The sequence below is a fragment of the Palaemon carinicauda genome, chromosome 30, assembly GCF_036898095.1.
Source record: "Palaemon carinicauda isolate YSFRI2023 chromosome 30, ASM3689809v2, whole genome shotgun sequence".
Classification (NCBI taxonomy): Eukaryota; Metazoa; Arthropoda; class Malacostraca; order Decapoda; family Palaemonidae; genus Palaemon; species Palaemon carinicauda.
Window position 1 is genome coordinate 95,558,929 of NC_090754.1, and position 17,278 is coordinate 95,576,206.

The window sequence follows — 17,278 nt, forward strand, 5'->3', positions numbered from 1 at the left end:
TTTTTTTCTTTACTACATAACAGCTAATCCCTGCAAGTTTCAGTACTCTAAGATTAAAATTTTGGCAGGAGGCGGTTCACAAACAATCACACGCGAACACAAACACACAAACAGGCGGTAAACCATAATCTCCTTCCAACTAGTTGGCTGAAGTAAATATATCTATCACACCGTGATCGTCTAGAAGTGTCCTGGTAATTAGATTTTGGCTAATTACGTGAATTGGACTATTTGCTTGACCATAACCTTGACATTAGAACTTGACATTCCAAAATATAATCATTACCTTTTTTTTTTCTTTACTAGATAACAGCTAATCCCTGCAAGTTTCAGTACTCTATGATTAAAATTTTGGCAGGAAGCGGTTCACAAACAATCACACGCGAACACAAACACACAAACAGGTGGTAAACCATAATCTCCTTCCAACTAGCTGGCTGAAGTAAACATATCCATCACACCGTGATCGTCTAGAAGTGGCCTGGTAGGGTCCAACATTATCACATACCACTTTATCTAATCAAAATCATATGGAGGTTAGCAGGAGCCAACACCTCTACTACTATATAAGGCTAAGTGCAATGGAAAATCCTGGGAAAGCTAACCATCAAGTTTAGGTTCATAAAGACTTCCTCCATTCTAATGATAAGTCTCCTGTTGAAGGTTGATGGTTTGTATTCATATAAGAAAATGTAGCTTTTTATGTTAAACTTCCTGCCTCAACCACCCCTCGAGTCTTAGGTCTCAGGTAAAACATGAGTGATTAGCTGACTGTCTAGGGGGCGGATCTCACTATCCACTAAGAAGTTCCTAGTACCTAATTAAAACCTTCACAGTTGTTCCAGGTCTGCATAAATCATATTCCTATTAATTGACTCAATCTTTTGCAATTAAGAAAAATATACACATTTTTGAAAAATGGATTTATTATTTAATACATTTAAGGCTAAAGAGTTATATGAGGGCATCATACAACCTTTATCTCTGGGTAACACAGGGACGCTGTCCATTAGCCCTTGTACTCTTGTTCTTGAGTCTTGTGGTGGCTTCTAGTTATGTGGCGTAATACTTTTGGCTTCCTAACAGAAGAGCTATGCATATTCTCAAAGGTTACTCATTTACATAGGTTTTAAGGAATGGTGGAATGACTGGCTCTTTGACTATTGTACTTCCTTTTCCCCCTCTCGAGAGGTTGAAGCAGCAATAACCATGTTTTGCTGGATCAAACGTTTGATACTGTTGCGGAAGGTGATGGAGCACTGTTTCATGCAGACAGTCTGACAAGAACCAACTCCCTTATCCTCGTTATCAACAGGGGGTGGGGGGTGGGGGTGCAGGACTTAGTGTCTTGCCAAACACATATCTCTTGATGTACCTGGTACAATAGTTCTGTTGCCATAACAGCTCCTCCATGTTTATGATTAGCTGTTTGGGGGTTCTAGGAGTCTTTTTCCTTACTCTCATACTGTGTAAAAAGAATAACACTTCCTGGGGAAAAAATAACCTTCCATTATGGTTCTTAGAGACTCTCTCACCAAGGAGTAAGACTCTTAGTTTAAAGAACAAAATGTATATATATATATATATATATATATATATATATATATATATTGAAGCAGACAAATATTTGAAATAAGTACTACCTTTCCAAGCTTTTTAAACAGGAGTAACTTAAGTTGAATTTTCCTAAAACTACCCTCGTAATCAGCTGGACAGAGGTCAAAAGTGGCTTGACTCAGGGAGTTAGGTACTTCCACAGCACCCATTTGTCATTACCTACCATAACTACCGAGTATTGATGTAACGGCTATTTCAGAACTTGCCTAAGTATGTCCCGTTTTAAAGAACTGTGGTTTGTCTATCTAGGAAAAATACAAATTACTATTTCAATTAATTATACTTGGAGGAATACTTCCATCAATTTTGAATGTTTCTATTTACTCCATATCTCTATTTTTGACAGATACCATGAAGCTGCATTGTTTTTGTCTGAGGTTTTTGCTGGTGGCAGTTTTGACTTTTGCATCCAACATCCCTAATTGCAAAGACACAGATTGTAACAGTTGTATACGGTCACCCTCTTGTATGTGGTGCATGAAAGTTGTGAGTATTTTAGTAAAGTAAAAATAAGCAGTTATGTGTTATGGACTTGAATCTTATTCTCTTTCACTGATGCTAAATCCAGAATCTAACGAAATGGGAAATTTAGAATACAAATTACCTGTTTATTAAGATTTGAGCACTAAGTAAGGCTCACTGGCTACTACCTAGAATTATGCATTTACTTAGAATTAACTTTCCTGGTTCAGGAAAATCTTTATAAAGTGAAAAAAGCTCCATGAATATTTGAAAAGCTTTGAATGATGTTTAGAATTATAAACATCTGCTTTAAACCTTTGATCATAGATATTTTTGTTCTGTAAAATGAAATATAGCATACCTGGAGAGGTTGTTGAATTGCCAACAAAGAAGTTATATTTGGAAACGACAAGTGGCTGAAGAGACGGGACTTCCAACTTTCCTGGGTCAAGCTCCTATAGGTTTAGATTCTTAGTAAAAGGATTTACTGCTTTTCCTACTCCCTTTTCACCTGTGCTGGTAGGTACTCTTAATTTTAGTGTTCTATTTTGTGCAATCTTGCTTCTGACAAAAGGAAGTTCCCAGAAAATTAAGACTTGATAAATGTATGAAATTATGAGTCTCCATATGTATGTACTTTTTGTGTGGGGTAGGTCACATGACTGTTCACGGTCTTTCCCCTATAAAATGTCATTCACAGTCTCCCGAACAGGAAGATTTTGAGTGTCTACTACCCATCACTTTCAGTGCCTTAACTTACCCTAAAGAATTGTGACTGTTTAGGACAGTGGTTCCTAAGCTGGGGGGTGCGCTCCACTAGGGGGGCATGAGGATGATACAAGGGGGGCGTGAAGTCCTGTGCTCGAAATTACTTGTTCAATAGATGATTGGATCTCGCTCTGGATTTGGGAAACTGGTGAAAGAAAAAAATCATGCTGTAACTGGGACTCACTGTGTTATCCACAGACAATCATTAGCAAGCAAAACTCTGCCAGGTAATCTACGCAGTTCACTGAATTTGGCAATAAAAGTGGTGAATTTTGTAAAAAATAGCTCTTTGAATTCTAGGCTTTTCACAGCTGTTTGCTCAGATCTGGGCACTGATTACAAGACTCTCCTGTTTCACACCGAAGTCCGCTGGCTTTCCAGGGGAAACATGCTGAGTCGTCTTTACGAGCTCAAGGATGAAGTGGAAATTTTCTTGCAGAAGCAAAAACAAGACAAACTGAATGAAGCATTCAGAGAGGAAGACTTTCAGCTCTCACTAGCATACTATGTGGACTTTTTTGAGGCTATCAACAACCTCAATTTGAAGTTACAAGGAAGAAACACAAACATCATTGCACACTCTGATGCAATCAGAGCTTTCACCGAAAAAATTCATTTCTGGAAAAGAAAAGTACAAGTTGGGAACTTTTCATCATTCTCACATCTAAATGAGCTCTTGTCTGAGAAAAGAAAAATTGACCAGTATGACGTGACAAAAGAGGTTTTATCACATCTGGATTCCCTTGCTGAGGAATTTATACACTATTTTCCAGATGTCTCAATGGAGAATTCTCTTTGGACATTGGTGCAGAATCCATTTAACACTGATGTGGAGTTGCTACTGGAATCACTGCAAGAGGAAGCCATCGATTTCAAATGTGACTGGAGCATGAAAAGGGACTTTGAAACAACGAAGTTAGAAGAGTTTTGGGTGAAATATCTCTCCATGTACCCAAAAGTAGGTGAAGAAGCACTTCGTATGATTCTTCCCCTATCTTCTACTTATCTTTGTGAAGCAGGATTTTCAGCTCTTGTTGTTCTGAAAACAAAACAGCGCAACCGACTTGATGTAGAAAGTGACTTGCGCTGTGCGCTGTCATCCTTCAATCCTAGAATTTCTGATCTTGTGAGGAAGAAGCAGCAGCATCCGTCTCACTAATATGACCAGAAATTGTGCCTCAGTCTCATAAGTATTTCCAGATATAATATGCCATGTTTTCAAATTATCTATTCTTAATATTGCAACTCAATTTTGCCAATTTGCTAATGTTCAAACTTTTTTTTTCGCTCACTTTGAACCATATGTTTCGTTTTTAGTTACTGGAATGTACTATTATTTGTTTGAGTGGCTTTTACTATTAAAATGTAATACAAACAAAAATCTGTTTTCCTGTACAATGCTAAGAAATAAATGTAAGAATCATTTCATAAAAAAAAAGAGTGGAGTGGGGGCGTACAAGTCTACTGGAAGCAAAAAGGGGGCGTCAGGTAAGATAGTTTGGGAACCACTGGTTTAGGTAGTCCAGGAAATTCATCTTTCAATGTTTTGTATGTACACATGGTGCTGCTGATGTGCCCCTTGTGTTTACCCATTTTCCTTTTAGTGTATTTTCAGTGAATGCTCCCGAATATCCCTATGATAGTAACTCCCAGTGTAGTGTTTACTATCGCTTCAGAGGAAGCGTTTGTATCTTCCTACTTCATGAGAGTGCATTTATTATTAATCTCTCAAACCTTTACTAAAGTACTATAACCTGGTTTAGCAATGACAGCTGGTTGACAGGGGAAGAAAACTATGTTACTAGACTAATACTAACCATCACCTCTTAATAGGAGTATTACTTCAATAAAACTAGAACGAACATTAACAGTAACAATTTAACAAGGTATATAAAAGCTATTTCAGTAACCTACAAAATTTGTCTGCACCTCAGTCTTAATCTTTTTGCTTTTTGTTTCTAGGCAAATGGACGAGTGTGCAGAAAGGCTGTTGTATTTGGGTAAACCTGGATAAATTAGTAGAAAGTACAAGGATGCGATGTGCATTTACGTTCCAAATAAGCTGTAAATGCGTGAAAAGTTTAAGTGCAAATATACCATTAATCTCATCATCCTTGTTCCTTTTGAGGGGGGAATATATGTTTTCAGTCATCCTGTCTGACAATAGCGATAACCTGAACCTAAAGAAATAGGTCTTCGTTGGGCATCACTCGTGCTTGGTTGGCCTCCATTTGAACTTCTAAGGTTACCTCTGCAGTGTCTTTCCAACTCTTGGTTCTCTTTTGGGAGCAGCACCTGCTGGTGTTATTACTGGTGCTTCTGAAGAGTCCACTGTGGTCTCTTCCTCTACGAGAGTGTTGTTGTTTTATTCTAAGATCTCAAACTCTGTGAGAGTATTGTTGTTTATTTCCAAGATCTTGACCTCGAAGATGAAGTAGAGAGAGAAGATAACATTGAAGGAGTCCTGGAAGAGCAATCCACAGGAGTTGCCTAAGACTCCAAGGTATTTTATTATGCAATATAGGGTATATTTTCTCAGTATCAGTATTCAGATTCATACCTAAGAGAGGACATTCACAGGTAAGGATGAAGGGCCAGCGCTTCTTTCTGCCTTTTTCACGAAACTTGACCAATCTTTTTTTTTCTCTTACAAGAAAGAGTGAAGTGGTGTGGTACCAAGAACCAAGTAAGAGGTGAAAAGTAGTCTCAGTACACTACTTGTGGCCATACGATCCCACTATCTGGGTTTGATTTCGTACCAAATTGAGCACATTCACTTTCAGTTGAGTTTATTAGTAGCCTCTTCATGCTTTGCTTCCAATGGACGATTGAAGTACATCTTAGTGTCCCTAAGGAAAAACTAGTTAGGGAGGGAAAGATATTGGTATTTGCTGAGGTGAGAGAAATAAGCTATTAGTCTCCTCCATATTATAAGTGATGAGAAATTCTATTAGGAATACAAACAGAACTTTGTTATGGGTCTCTAAGTGATTAATCCTATCATGATCGATCACCGCTGGATTGTTCACTGTGAAATCGGTCACAGCATGTTCATTCTTCTTGTGATCCTGGACGACAGGTAATAGGTCACCACACTTGCATGACCGTGAGCAGGAACAAGTGACAACTCTGGATCCAATTTTAGTGCTCTCACAAGCACCGCTGTGCCCTATAACATACGGGAAATCAATAAGAAGGTTCTCCACCATTAAGTGAGTGTTATGCATGAGACATGTCTAAATGCTACCCAATACTGCAGTCATATTAAAGTTCTTAACAGGCTCAAGCATGCTCTACTTTGTCCGTTTCTGAGGGACTGGGGCCTAAACGCAGTCCTGCTTCTAAGGTGAGGCCAATCATCAATCGACCTCCCCTTCAACCTTTTCAGGGTACACTGTTAATCCTGTTTTTCTTCTGGATCATGCATAATCAGAAAAAAAAAAATCTCCTTAGGGGCCTAAACCCCAAAGGTGCCTGTGTTCGGTCCAATGCCAGTAAAGGTGCTTGCACTAATATGTCAGTGCAATGATCTAGGAGAGGCTACTATGTCTCCTATGAAAATGAATCCAACAGTCATTGATTGGTGTTTCAGTACACCTCGAGCATCCAAGACCATAGTTAAGTTAGCATGGTCAAAACTTCCCTCTATTGCCTTGGCGTAAGTAAATTCCCAAATCTCAAGGCCAAAATAATCACTGCGGTATAGTCACTTAAAGGAATATTTAGCCTCTTGCAATCTCTAAATAGAAGAGTTTCTACATACCCAAAGATTTGAGCCTGTCTCTTCTTCCCGTTTATCCTATAGTTTTATTGTTGATGGCATTTTTGCTTATGGAGTGACTCAAGGCTGAGGACACCGTGTTTATACTCTTGAGTCTGCTGTCATGTAATCCTACCATGACCAGACCCCACTTTGCATCCTGTATCGGCCACTCATCTGGTGCAATTGTCTGTATCAATACTGCTCGAGACATTGGTGAAGTACAGCCAGATAGTTCTGCCTATTTGTACACCAGTCACCGGATCAATTGGCCAACTTATTCCTGAAGAGAAGAGATGATGCAGTTTCCCCATTCTCTAGACAAGTTGGCCAAGAGGCATCATCTACATTGATAAGCTTTCTATTTTTGGAGGTTACATCCCTAGTTCCTCAGAAGAACGTAGAGGTCAAAGTGGAGGAAGGCTAGCCATGACTTACCCATCCACTATGCAGTTAACTAAAGGTTTCTGCCATCATACCTTAGGTCTCCGCCAAACCTTCAGTTTAAGTTTTGAAGAAACTTCAGCTGCCTTCACAGACCAAAAGAGTCATCCGGCTGCTTCTTCCTATACATAAAAGTAGTCAAGGCTCCATACTTTCGTGAATAGCCTGGAACTTTATGATGCTTAGTAGAGATAGAATGGAGGAACAGGATGCTGAAGTCGAAAGTCTTCTTCTGCAGCTGTCACAAGTCGGGTAGGCCTGTCATGACACTGCTAAACTTGGCTGCAGCTTCAAGCAAAGCAGTGGGTGGAAGAAGTCCTTTGGAGTAGATATTTCCTGTCCTTAGTAATTCTTTGTCCTCCCTTTTTTGGGGGGCTCGAGCCATGTTTGTCCTGATGGAGGTTCCCTTCGGCAGCTTCCTACTGTATAATATTTCTGCGAGTGATATTACAAGAGAATTACCGTCAGGTATCACGAGGTTCTAGCTCCCGGAACAACTATCCGTAGATATCGTGTATAATCAGGGACGTATCTATAGATAACCATAGATATCTGCACCCCCAACAGACTTTACCCAGTCTAGTTAACTATGGCGAAGGATAAGTGAGGAGCTGTTACTTATCCTCTCCCCCTATGGTGCCGTCGTTCATCACTGATGAGTCATTCCTTTGTTCGCAGCGTCTTCATGCTTACATAGTTGTTTTGTTGTGCGTCCTTTTTCAGATTTTTTGGAGTGTATCCTAGTATAATGACTTCTTCGTCGTCTAAGTTGAGTACCATCTTCCTTTACAGTTTGATTTAGCTGTAGGTGTTTTGGATTCCTACGGGGAATTGTTATTTAACTTGTAACGATGTGGGAGCCGGGCGCTCCAAGTGCAGCTAGCTTTGGGTGTCATGTTGTGTAACCGACTGCCCTTATTTATCGTGTTCATTTAATCTATTTACTAGTTTCCCGTTAGCCAGCTTTATTTTAGCATTACAATTCCTTGGGCTCTTTATCTGGTCACATTTACCTTGCATTATTGTATTTTTATTCTTAGTTCAGTGTGTGTCAGTTTCGGCTAGCATAGCCTAGAGAGTGGTGGAATTATATTTTGACACAGGTTCGCCGATGGCGTTCGGGTCTTTCTTACTGGACTTGTTGGCAGTGGCCGTATTTCCCTTAGGGGTTTTTTACCTCAGTTGTACTAGTTTACTGAGTATTTATGCCAGCCTGCCTTCAATCTCCCAGTATTTTTAGACTTTTTAGGCTCTTGTCCGTCATGCGGCATTCGCTCGTGATATCCAATGCTAGGGCTGCGTAGTACTTTGGAGTTCCCCTTTGCGAAAGGTGATCTCAATTTGTTGGTGCGCTGACTTCGTGTACTGCCGTTCCTCCTAGCCTCTGGGATTTCTCAATCGACTTGCTGCATCCAGGCTTAGCATAACCATCGTCAGCGAATCTGTTGGTCTGCCATGCTACATTCATTCGTGGTCTCCCAGGCTAGGACTGTGCTAGTGTAGTCTATTGAAGCTCCCCTTTGCAAAGGGGGATCTCATCATGTTAGTGCGCTGACTTTCTTGTACTGTCATTGCCTCCTAGCCTCGGAGATTTCTCAATCAACCTGTGTCTTTTTATATGTTAAATTTATTCTGGGATTCAGGGTGTGGCGGCCTGAAGTGTCTCTGTCTAGAGACTCTTCATTGTCGTGGTAACCCTAAGATTGAATCCACTTTTCTTTCTGAGCCTGACTTCTTTGCCGTCGCCTCTGTTCTGGGATTGTTAATATATGTTCATTTGATGCATGGGTATAACCACCTCATGCGGTTTTCTCTCTTTATATGTAGCTTTCCCTGAACTGACATTGCATGAATTTTATCCTTATGCTGCTGTGTATTTGCAATTGTTGTTTGTGGTGGTTGGTTCCCTCTGTATCTGGGCCCTCATGGCCATCAGCATGCTTCTCCCTGTGGGGTAAGCTATCAGACTGGCGGCAGTGCTGGTAACTAACCGCTTTGCTGCCTCCTAATGGCTTTCTATCCTAAATTACCTGTACTGGCGATGCGTTGCTACTTGAGGCAGTGCCGCTACTGGTGACACTGCCTTCACCTACGGCACGGTGTTTCTGAGGAAACCCTTGCCGTTTATCTCCGCCACTATAAGCAGAATTGCCTCTGCCGGTATTGCCATTACTGGCGGTGGAGCTAGTATCAGTTTATGGGAATGATAACTGTGCCAATACCTTAGGGCATTTAGGAGGGTGGCGGCAGTGCCGTTACCCCATAGCACTGCTGGTTCTTCCGGAAACGCTGGTACCTCCAAGGCCCATGTCTTTCTGTTCTTTCTATTTGAGACTGCTTTGCCTAATCTGAAGTGGGTTCTCTACTGACTGCAGGTGAAAACAACTACAGATCACCATAAAGGGTACTCCTTCCACTTTTAAAGCTTCTCTACGAAAGGTCTTCCAGGGCCCGGCATGGAAATAACCTCTACAGTTGGTTATTAGTTTTCTATCAATTCGCCTATTTTCCTTTGAGGTTGTGGTTTGAATAGATGGTTGATAACTCTATAGGCTAGTTTCCTATCTGGTCTATTCCTAAAGTGAGCTTATCAACCTATGTTATAGTCCTTGTGTTGCTATAGACTCTTCCTCATAATCGATGCGTCGATTGCTTAGCTTAGCCTATTACATTTACACGTACCGTTTCCTTCTACTTTGGTATCTCTCTGCGGAGATATAGGAACAACGGTTCCGTCCAGGGGCATACGCCCCCCTCCTCCCCCCCCCCCTTTTGAGCCTATAGCAACATCCTCTAAGGAGGCTATTTATTCCAATGTAACGTCCTTGTTAGGAGAATTTACATTTTGTACTTTATCTCGTATTTCCTCACCAATTGAATTTACACTCAATTTGGGGGATTACTATACTTTTATTGTCAGCATTGAATGTTACTAGCCCATAACTTTCAGCTTTTGGTGACAGTTAGATAACCACGAACTCATTGATATTCTTTTCCTTCTTACAGGCAGTGTCTTTGAAGGAGATGCACTGTAGAGTACAGATTTGTGCCAGGACCGTGAGGCATCCTTGCGGTCACGATACTTGCCGCACCAATGCGGAGTGTAGGAGGATGAAGGGTCCAGTCTCGTACTGGAACCCTTAGGATTGCAGTGTCTGCAAGGACCTGCATCATTCTGGGTGGATCTCAAAGGATACCTCAGATGACGACCGGGTGTTCTTCCAGCGATCCCTTCGCACCAGGGTAAGAGGGTTTTAGAAGAACGCGGATCCGAAGGCCCCACACCTCCCCTCTACTGAGTGGAGGGATATCCTCTTCCCCAAGGTGACACCTGATTCGGTTTTGAGTTACTTTCAGCTGAAACCCCTCCCAACAGTCCAGTTACAGGTTGATGAAGCGTTGGGTGCAATGAGCCTACACTCTGAGAGGATGTCTACGGTCTCCTCTCTCTCCCCGGATAGAGAATCGGCTCTCCTCCACACTGTGGAGTTGGACGAAGAACCCCTCCCTCCGGTGGATGATTCCTTCTTGCTGGAGATGGATGATGCAAGTTTGGCATCCATTAAGGATTCAGTGGTATCTACCACTTCAGCCTCCACTACGGCAATGGCCTCCCTGTCTACGGTAACGACTACCTCTTCCGTGACAGGAACTGTCCCGGCTTCTTTTCCCCAACCATCTCCTGTTGGGCTCATGGAGCCCCCTCAGTTCCAGAGTTCATCGGGTACTTCTATGGATTCGGGGCTTTTGGCTAACATGAAAGCCTTCATGGAGGGTTGTCAGCAATATCCGCTGATGATTTTTAAGGCCTTGCGTGAAGAGATCCAGGCTTTGAAGAAACAAGAGGAACCGACTTAAAGTCTTGCCTTCCCAGCTACCCTATTGCATGCAGCAAAACCCGTGGAGGTATGCTGGCCATGCTGTGCTTTCTGAGGACATCCTTCACATTGGCGAGGGGTTGGGTACCAGACCGGTAGTGGATCTGGACTTTAACCCAGACATTGATTCCTACCCCTTTTGCTACGTTAGGTTAGCTGAAGGAGTTCCGTTGAGGGATGACACCATTCATAAGGAAACAATCCTCTAGGAACACAAAAGGGCTCAACACCTGGCAGTGAAGGAAATGAAGACGGCAGGGTGTATTAATACACAGCTTGGTGCCTTTGGTAAGAGGTTGGCCACCTTCGTGGCTCCAGACACTGTGGTATTCCCTTTTGCCTCGAAGGGCTTCGTGGCTGTAGAGAAAGGGGATCTGTTTGTGACGAGTCTCAACAAGAAAATTCCCTTCTATATAGCACCGAACGAGGATCAAGTAGTAGTGGCCATGCATTGGAATCATTGGACGAAGATTTACCTGTTTTCACCGTTCAACCTACTCATGTAGGTTCTGGATAAGCTTCGGTCTTTCAAAGGGACAGCGGCTCTGGTGGCTCCCCTGTGACCGAAGAGCAACTGGTTTCCCATAGTCACAGAATTGAAGCCTAAGTTGGTGCCGTTGCCCTAACCGATTCTGTACCAGGAGATACAGCGGGAGATTGTCTACGCTTCATCATCGAGAACGAATAACCTTCATCTCATGATTTTTTTTGCATTAGCCCTGGGAAAAAAGTTACAAATTAGATGTGACAAGTTGGAGTTTGCGGAAAACTATTAGACTTCCCCCACCATGACTCAGTATGAAACGTCATGGAAAAAATAGGTCAAATATGTTAAGGACAAGAATCCAGGATCGATTACTATGGATTTTTGCTAAGGTTTCCTGATTGATTTGCACGTGCAAGGTCTATCTTCCTCCACAATCTCGTCGTATAAGTCGGCCCTCGCTAGACCTATACAATACTCTTGATATCGACTTTAACTCAGATCTCTTAAAAAAAAAAAATTCCGAAGACTTGTGCTAAGCTACGGCCGTCGGCTCCACCGAAGCCTATCTCTTGCTCTTTGGACAAGGTTTTGCAATTCACTTCGTATAAAGACAATCAAATGGCTTCTATTCATGATCTTACTCAGAAAGTCATCTTCTTAGTTGCAATGGCTTCCGGTGCCCATGTTAGTGAAATCGTGGCTCCTTCTAGAGACGAAGGCCACATTATATTTTTGGATAATGGTGAAGTTAATGTATATCTTGATCCCACTTTTTTAGCTAAGAATGAACTTCCCTCAATAGAAAATAGTTCCCCTGCTAAGTGATTCCTTCCTGTGCCCAGTGCAGTGTCTAAAAGTGTATTTACTAAGAACAGTGCAGTTTAAACGTGGTTAATTATTTAAGGGGGAAACGGTGGGATCGGTTTTGTCTCTGAACTAGTTAAGAGCAAAGATTATTTACTTTATACGAAGAGCGGACCTGGCTAGTATGCCATCGGGTCACGACCCTAGGAAAGTGGCTTCCTCGTTGAACTTTTTCCAGTATATGTCCTTTGAGGGACACCAGGCTTACACCAGCTGGAAGTCCACCAAGGTTTCCTTCAAGCATTATCCGAAGCAATTGGAGGATATACATCATTTTGTGGTGGCTGCGGGAAGCGTTATCAAACCCACTGCAACGATGTAGCCCACAGTGCGTCCTAGAACACTCCTCCAGCTTGTTATTTACAAGGAGTAAACAGTTAGTTTTTGCTCCAGAAACAAAGAAAAGTGCAATTAATCTTTTACTTTTCAGGTTCACTTGTGTCTCTCAAACATGATATTTGTTCCTTCAATGCTATAATCTATTTGTCTACATGTTGATTAAGCTATATCTCAATCTATTTGGGGTGATTACCTCATTTTCTGTACATAAATGAATTTGTAGCTGTTGATCAATTTATCTTGTGATAAGTTCCTTACGGTTCCTTATGTCATGTTTTTGTTCCTTGATGTTACCCTTCTGTCTGGGTATGGTTGGAATGTATTAATTGCGTACAAAACAATTTTTATATATGCTATGTATGTTGATTAATTATTATCCTTTGCACTGACTCTTATGAATAAAAGTCTGTGAACTTCTACATGCCTTTTATTTATGCCCTATTATTACTTTAGTGGCAATAAATTTATTATGCCTCCTTTTTATTATCCTTCCTGAATATCATTGTATAAATTATACCAATAGGTATTTGTTCCATACGTCTTACCTTCGATGCCTCTTTCGGTTTGGGGTTCCCTAGGGCCCTCATCACTGAACTCAGATGCTTTTCCAATTGCAGAGGGCGGTTCTTGGGTCCCCTTTTGCCTCCTCGATGGACCATCATACTTGTCAATACTGCCTCTGAAATGTTCATGAATAGATATTTGAGAGTAATACCTATGCATTGGCGGAGTAATCCTCTTACCGCATTTCGGTATGGGAACCTCTCTTCGAGGCCTCCTACCGAGTCATAGGTAATTCTCTGGTACACTTCCATCAGGACGACATGGCTCGAGCCCCAAAAACGGATTTTGACGTAGGAAAAATCTATTTTGGGGGAGATACACATGTCGTCCTGATGGCCCACCCACTACGTTGTCCCTCCCCGATTCCTTGTAGGATGTCTCTTTTCACAGTATTTACGCTGCTAGGTGGAATGACTTTATCAGTGACGAACGAGGGCACCATAGGAGGAGAGGATATGTAACGGCTTCTCACTTATCCTTCCCATAGTTAACTAGACTGGGTAAAGTCTGTTGGGGGTGCAGATATCTATGGTTATCTACAGATACGTCCCTGATTATATACGATATCTTCGAATAGTTGTTCCGGGGGTTAGAACCCATGATACCTGACGGTAATTATCTTGTGATATCACTCGCAGAAATATTATACAGTAGGAAGCTGCCGAAGGGAACTTCCATCAGGACGACATAGCTATCTTACCCAAAAATAGATTTTTTTTCTATGTCAAAATCCGTTAATTGCACTCTGCTATTATTCCTAAGTTTCCTAGCAAAATCACTTAAAGCTTTGGTCTTGGCAGCAGGAGTGAAAATGATGGATGAGAAGATTGCACTCGAAGTCGTTAAAGTTACTTCTCTGAGTTTTTTCAGTGGGCTCTCTCTGGCACAGATTGATTGATTGATTTGAAGTTCTCGGGCATCCTGGCATCGAAGGTCATAGACGCCATTCTGGCAGAGAAGTTGACTGGGAACTGATGTTCAGTCATTGACCTCTCATCACTGAAGACTTTAGTTTCAAAGGACCTGAAGGATGTTTTATTTTCAAATACCTGGTCACCAGTCTTCAAGAAATTACCTCGTGAGAGTAGGGTACTAGTTCCAAACCTTGTGTTTTGGTCTATCCACTGGACCTCAAGTGTTCATACAAATATTCAGTCTAGTCCCAACTTGGACCCTTTGGAACAGACAGGATATTGTTTTAGGCATCTTGATGACTGGCTATGCTTGGCCTGTTACAAGAGGTACTTGCTTTGGTATCGAGACCAACAAATCTCTTTTTATTACAATCTGTGATTAATGATTAATTGTGAGAAGTTGAGTCTCAGGCCCAAGCTGAGTATGAAGTGCCTAGGTATGATGGTAGATAAAGTAGAAAGAAGAATCATTCTTTTTAATGATTGTATCATCAGGCTCAAATGAGGTACTCTCATTATCGTTTAAGTGAGGACTCCTGTCTCAGTGATGATAATTTCTTCTGGGACATCTTCCTTGGTGAAGAAAAGCCTTTAATATGGGTGTCTCCTCTAGCGATAGTTTCAGTTTTGCACGAGGTGTCACTGGTCGGCAGTTAGTGATCTCCGTTCCCATTTTCCTTTAGTGAAGCAAACGGTATTAACGATCTTCCATTATGGCAGAACAACAGGAAACTCACCAGGAGAGATCCAGTCAAATCTCCATTATCTTGAAAAGCTTCTCGTCACAGATACTTCCAAGCACCTATGGAGTTAAATACTTCAGGGTATGGTTCCTGGACAAAAAACCACCAGCATATAAACCTTTTGGAAATACAAGAAGTGTTCAGAGCATTATATACTTTCTAACGGAGTTTTATAGGACATGCAAAGGTGGTGATGCGAAACAACACAACAGTCAAAGCATATATCAACAAGTAAGGAAGGATTGTCTTGTACTGTCTTAGCGAGGTATTGAAATAGGTGCACTCAATAGCAGTAGAAAATACTGTAGACCTGCTGGTAAGGTTCATTCGTGGCAAAAGCAATATTTTAGAAAATATGCTCAGTTACCAAAGGTATATTTCAAGCTCAGAATGGCCCTTTTTATTGTGAAACAAAAAGGCTTCTTACTCTCAGGTTATAGCTCCTGAGGAACCTGCTAGCCACCAGGCAATACCCATGAGATCAACTATAATCTTATGCCTTTCTCTTTCTCAACCTTATTTGCTGGCAGATCAACCAGGATTTGATCATGCCAGATGTCAGGATGACCATGGATGCTCCCAGATGACGACACTATTGTGGGATCTCAATCTGGTAGCACATTTATTCAGGGTCAGAGAGAAATACACCTTAGAGCACAGTTCTCTGTCAGCCATACTGTCAGATATACCTCCAACAAGTGAAGTTTTTTACACATCACAGTTAGAGATTGAAAAGCATCTCTTCTTAGCAATAGACTGATTAAAAGGGACTGCTTAGGAGAATTTTTGGGACTTATGATAGGCATATGTAGTTGTCTTCTGCATAAGTGGACAATTTTCTGCAATTTGCATCATAGAAGGTGTACTTTTATATTCCTAGGTGCCTTAGATCAGATCATGAACTTCCTTATCCCCATTTTTGTCAAAAAAAATGCGTTTCAGCAGTAGTGAGGAAAGGCTACAGCTCGGCTTTGATCAAGGTTTTCTGACAGGAATAGAGTCCTATATTCCTTGTGGAAGTTCTCTATGCAGAGCTTTCAGTGCTGTCAATTCTTATATGTTTGCCCCACACGCGTCTGAGTTGATTGTCGGACACAGATCTAACTTCCTGTATGTTCTGTTTGTCAAACTCAGGCAAGGTTTCATGAGGTTAGGGATATAGGGTCGTCCCTTAACACTCGTACACTGTAAAAGTATTACTTTTATTATCATTCGCTATCTCCTGTATTGATAAAACAAACTAGTTTAATCTTGCTATGTCATGTTGTGTTCTCTTTGAATGTATCTGTATATAAGCTCGTTCACTTGTTGAATAAAGTCAGTTGCATTTACCTCGCCTCTCTGTTAAACCCTAGCATATACATTGCCATAGAAAAATGCCTCAGTGGTTCAGGTATTTTCTTTACTTCCCACTACCTGTGGCAGTATATTTACAAGTCCATGGCAACCTTTACCCTGAGTCCTATGGTGCCTCTTCATCAGGTTATGTAGCCAGCTTAGCTCTCTTGCAAGACAGAATACATTTGATCCAAGTTAGTGGCTTTGACATAACCATAAAAAAGTAGATTTACTGGCATTCTACAATTCTTTTCCCCATGTCTTTGGTTTGTAATAGCTGTGGCCAATATGCGAAGGACTAGATGTTGACTTTCCATATCAAACACCGTTTCTTTTTCAGACTAGTTTTATAAAAAAAAATTATCTCTTACATTCTGCCAGATGGTGGAGGAGAATGATAGGATGTATCCAGGCTCCTCTCTTAGAGGTGCATACATTTGGATAAAATATCTTATACAAGGATATACGTTTTCCTGTGAATGATTACTATTTGCATTTAGCCATGACCTGACACCTGTGTCATCTCCATGCTAACACTTTGGATGTTGACAGGCTTGATCATCCTGGCTCTAAGACAAGACCAAGTGTTTTGGCTTTTATCGGGAAAGTTAAACAAGCCAATTTTGGTTCACAAGGACTTGTGCCTCCCTATGGACTAGTGTCATATTAAACCTTAGGATACTGAAAGGATAATAACATACATTTTAAAAAGATAGGAACAAATGATAAATCAAGATATAATAGTATTTTTCCATAAAATAGGGAGTTTTTAAGATAACCGTACATTTGGGGGTACTCACTTCTCATATATGAAATTTGACTTATTAATCTGTTGACCATAGTCAATAGTCTAACACAGGATTCTCAGTCAATACGGTGTTTAAGGCAATCATTGAATAAGATTCATAAATGCTTTATCTATAATATGATGATGGGATGTATACATAACAACCTTAATGATTACCTGGAACATAGATGAAGAATTGTTAGTAATCAACCCTCAGCTGATCCCATCTGTGGTCGCCAATTTTTCTTAGTGGGATTTAATGATACGTTGGTATTCTTAAAATACACATAAATAAATAAAGTGACTACATAGC

The 17,278-nt window shown here is 41.1% G+C and overlaps 1 protein-coding gene across 2 annotated transcripts in view; it reads left to right on the top strand.

Annotated features, from left to right (window-relative positions):
- Positions 1–17,278, top strand: part of LOC137623357 (integrin beta-PS-like) — a 1,240,954-nt gene that overhangs the window by 253,000 nt on the left and 970,676 nt on the right. For both annotated transcript variants that reach the window (XM_068354187.1, XM_068354188.1), the window contains exon 2: positions 1,964–2,103. In XM_068354187.1, the coding sequence (XP_068210288.1) occupies positions 1,969–2,103 (135 nt within the window). In that variant the 5' untranslated portion in view covers positions 1,964–1,968. The remainder of the gene's footprint in view (positions 1–1,963; positions 2,104–17,278) is intronic.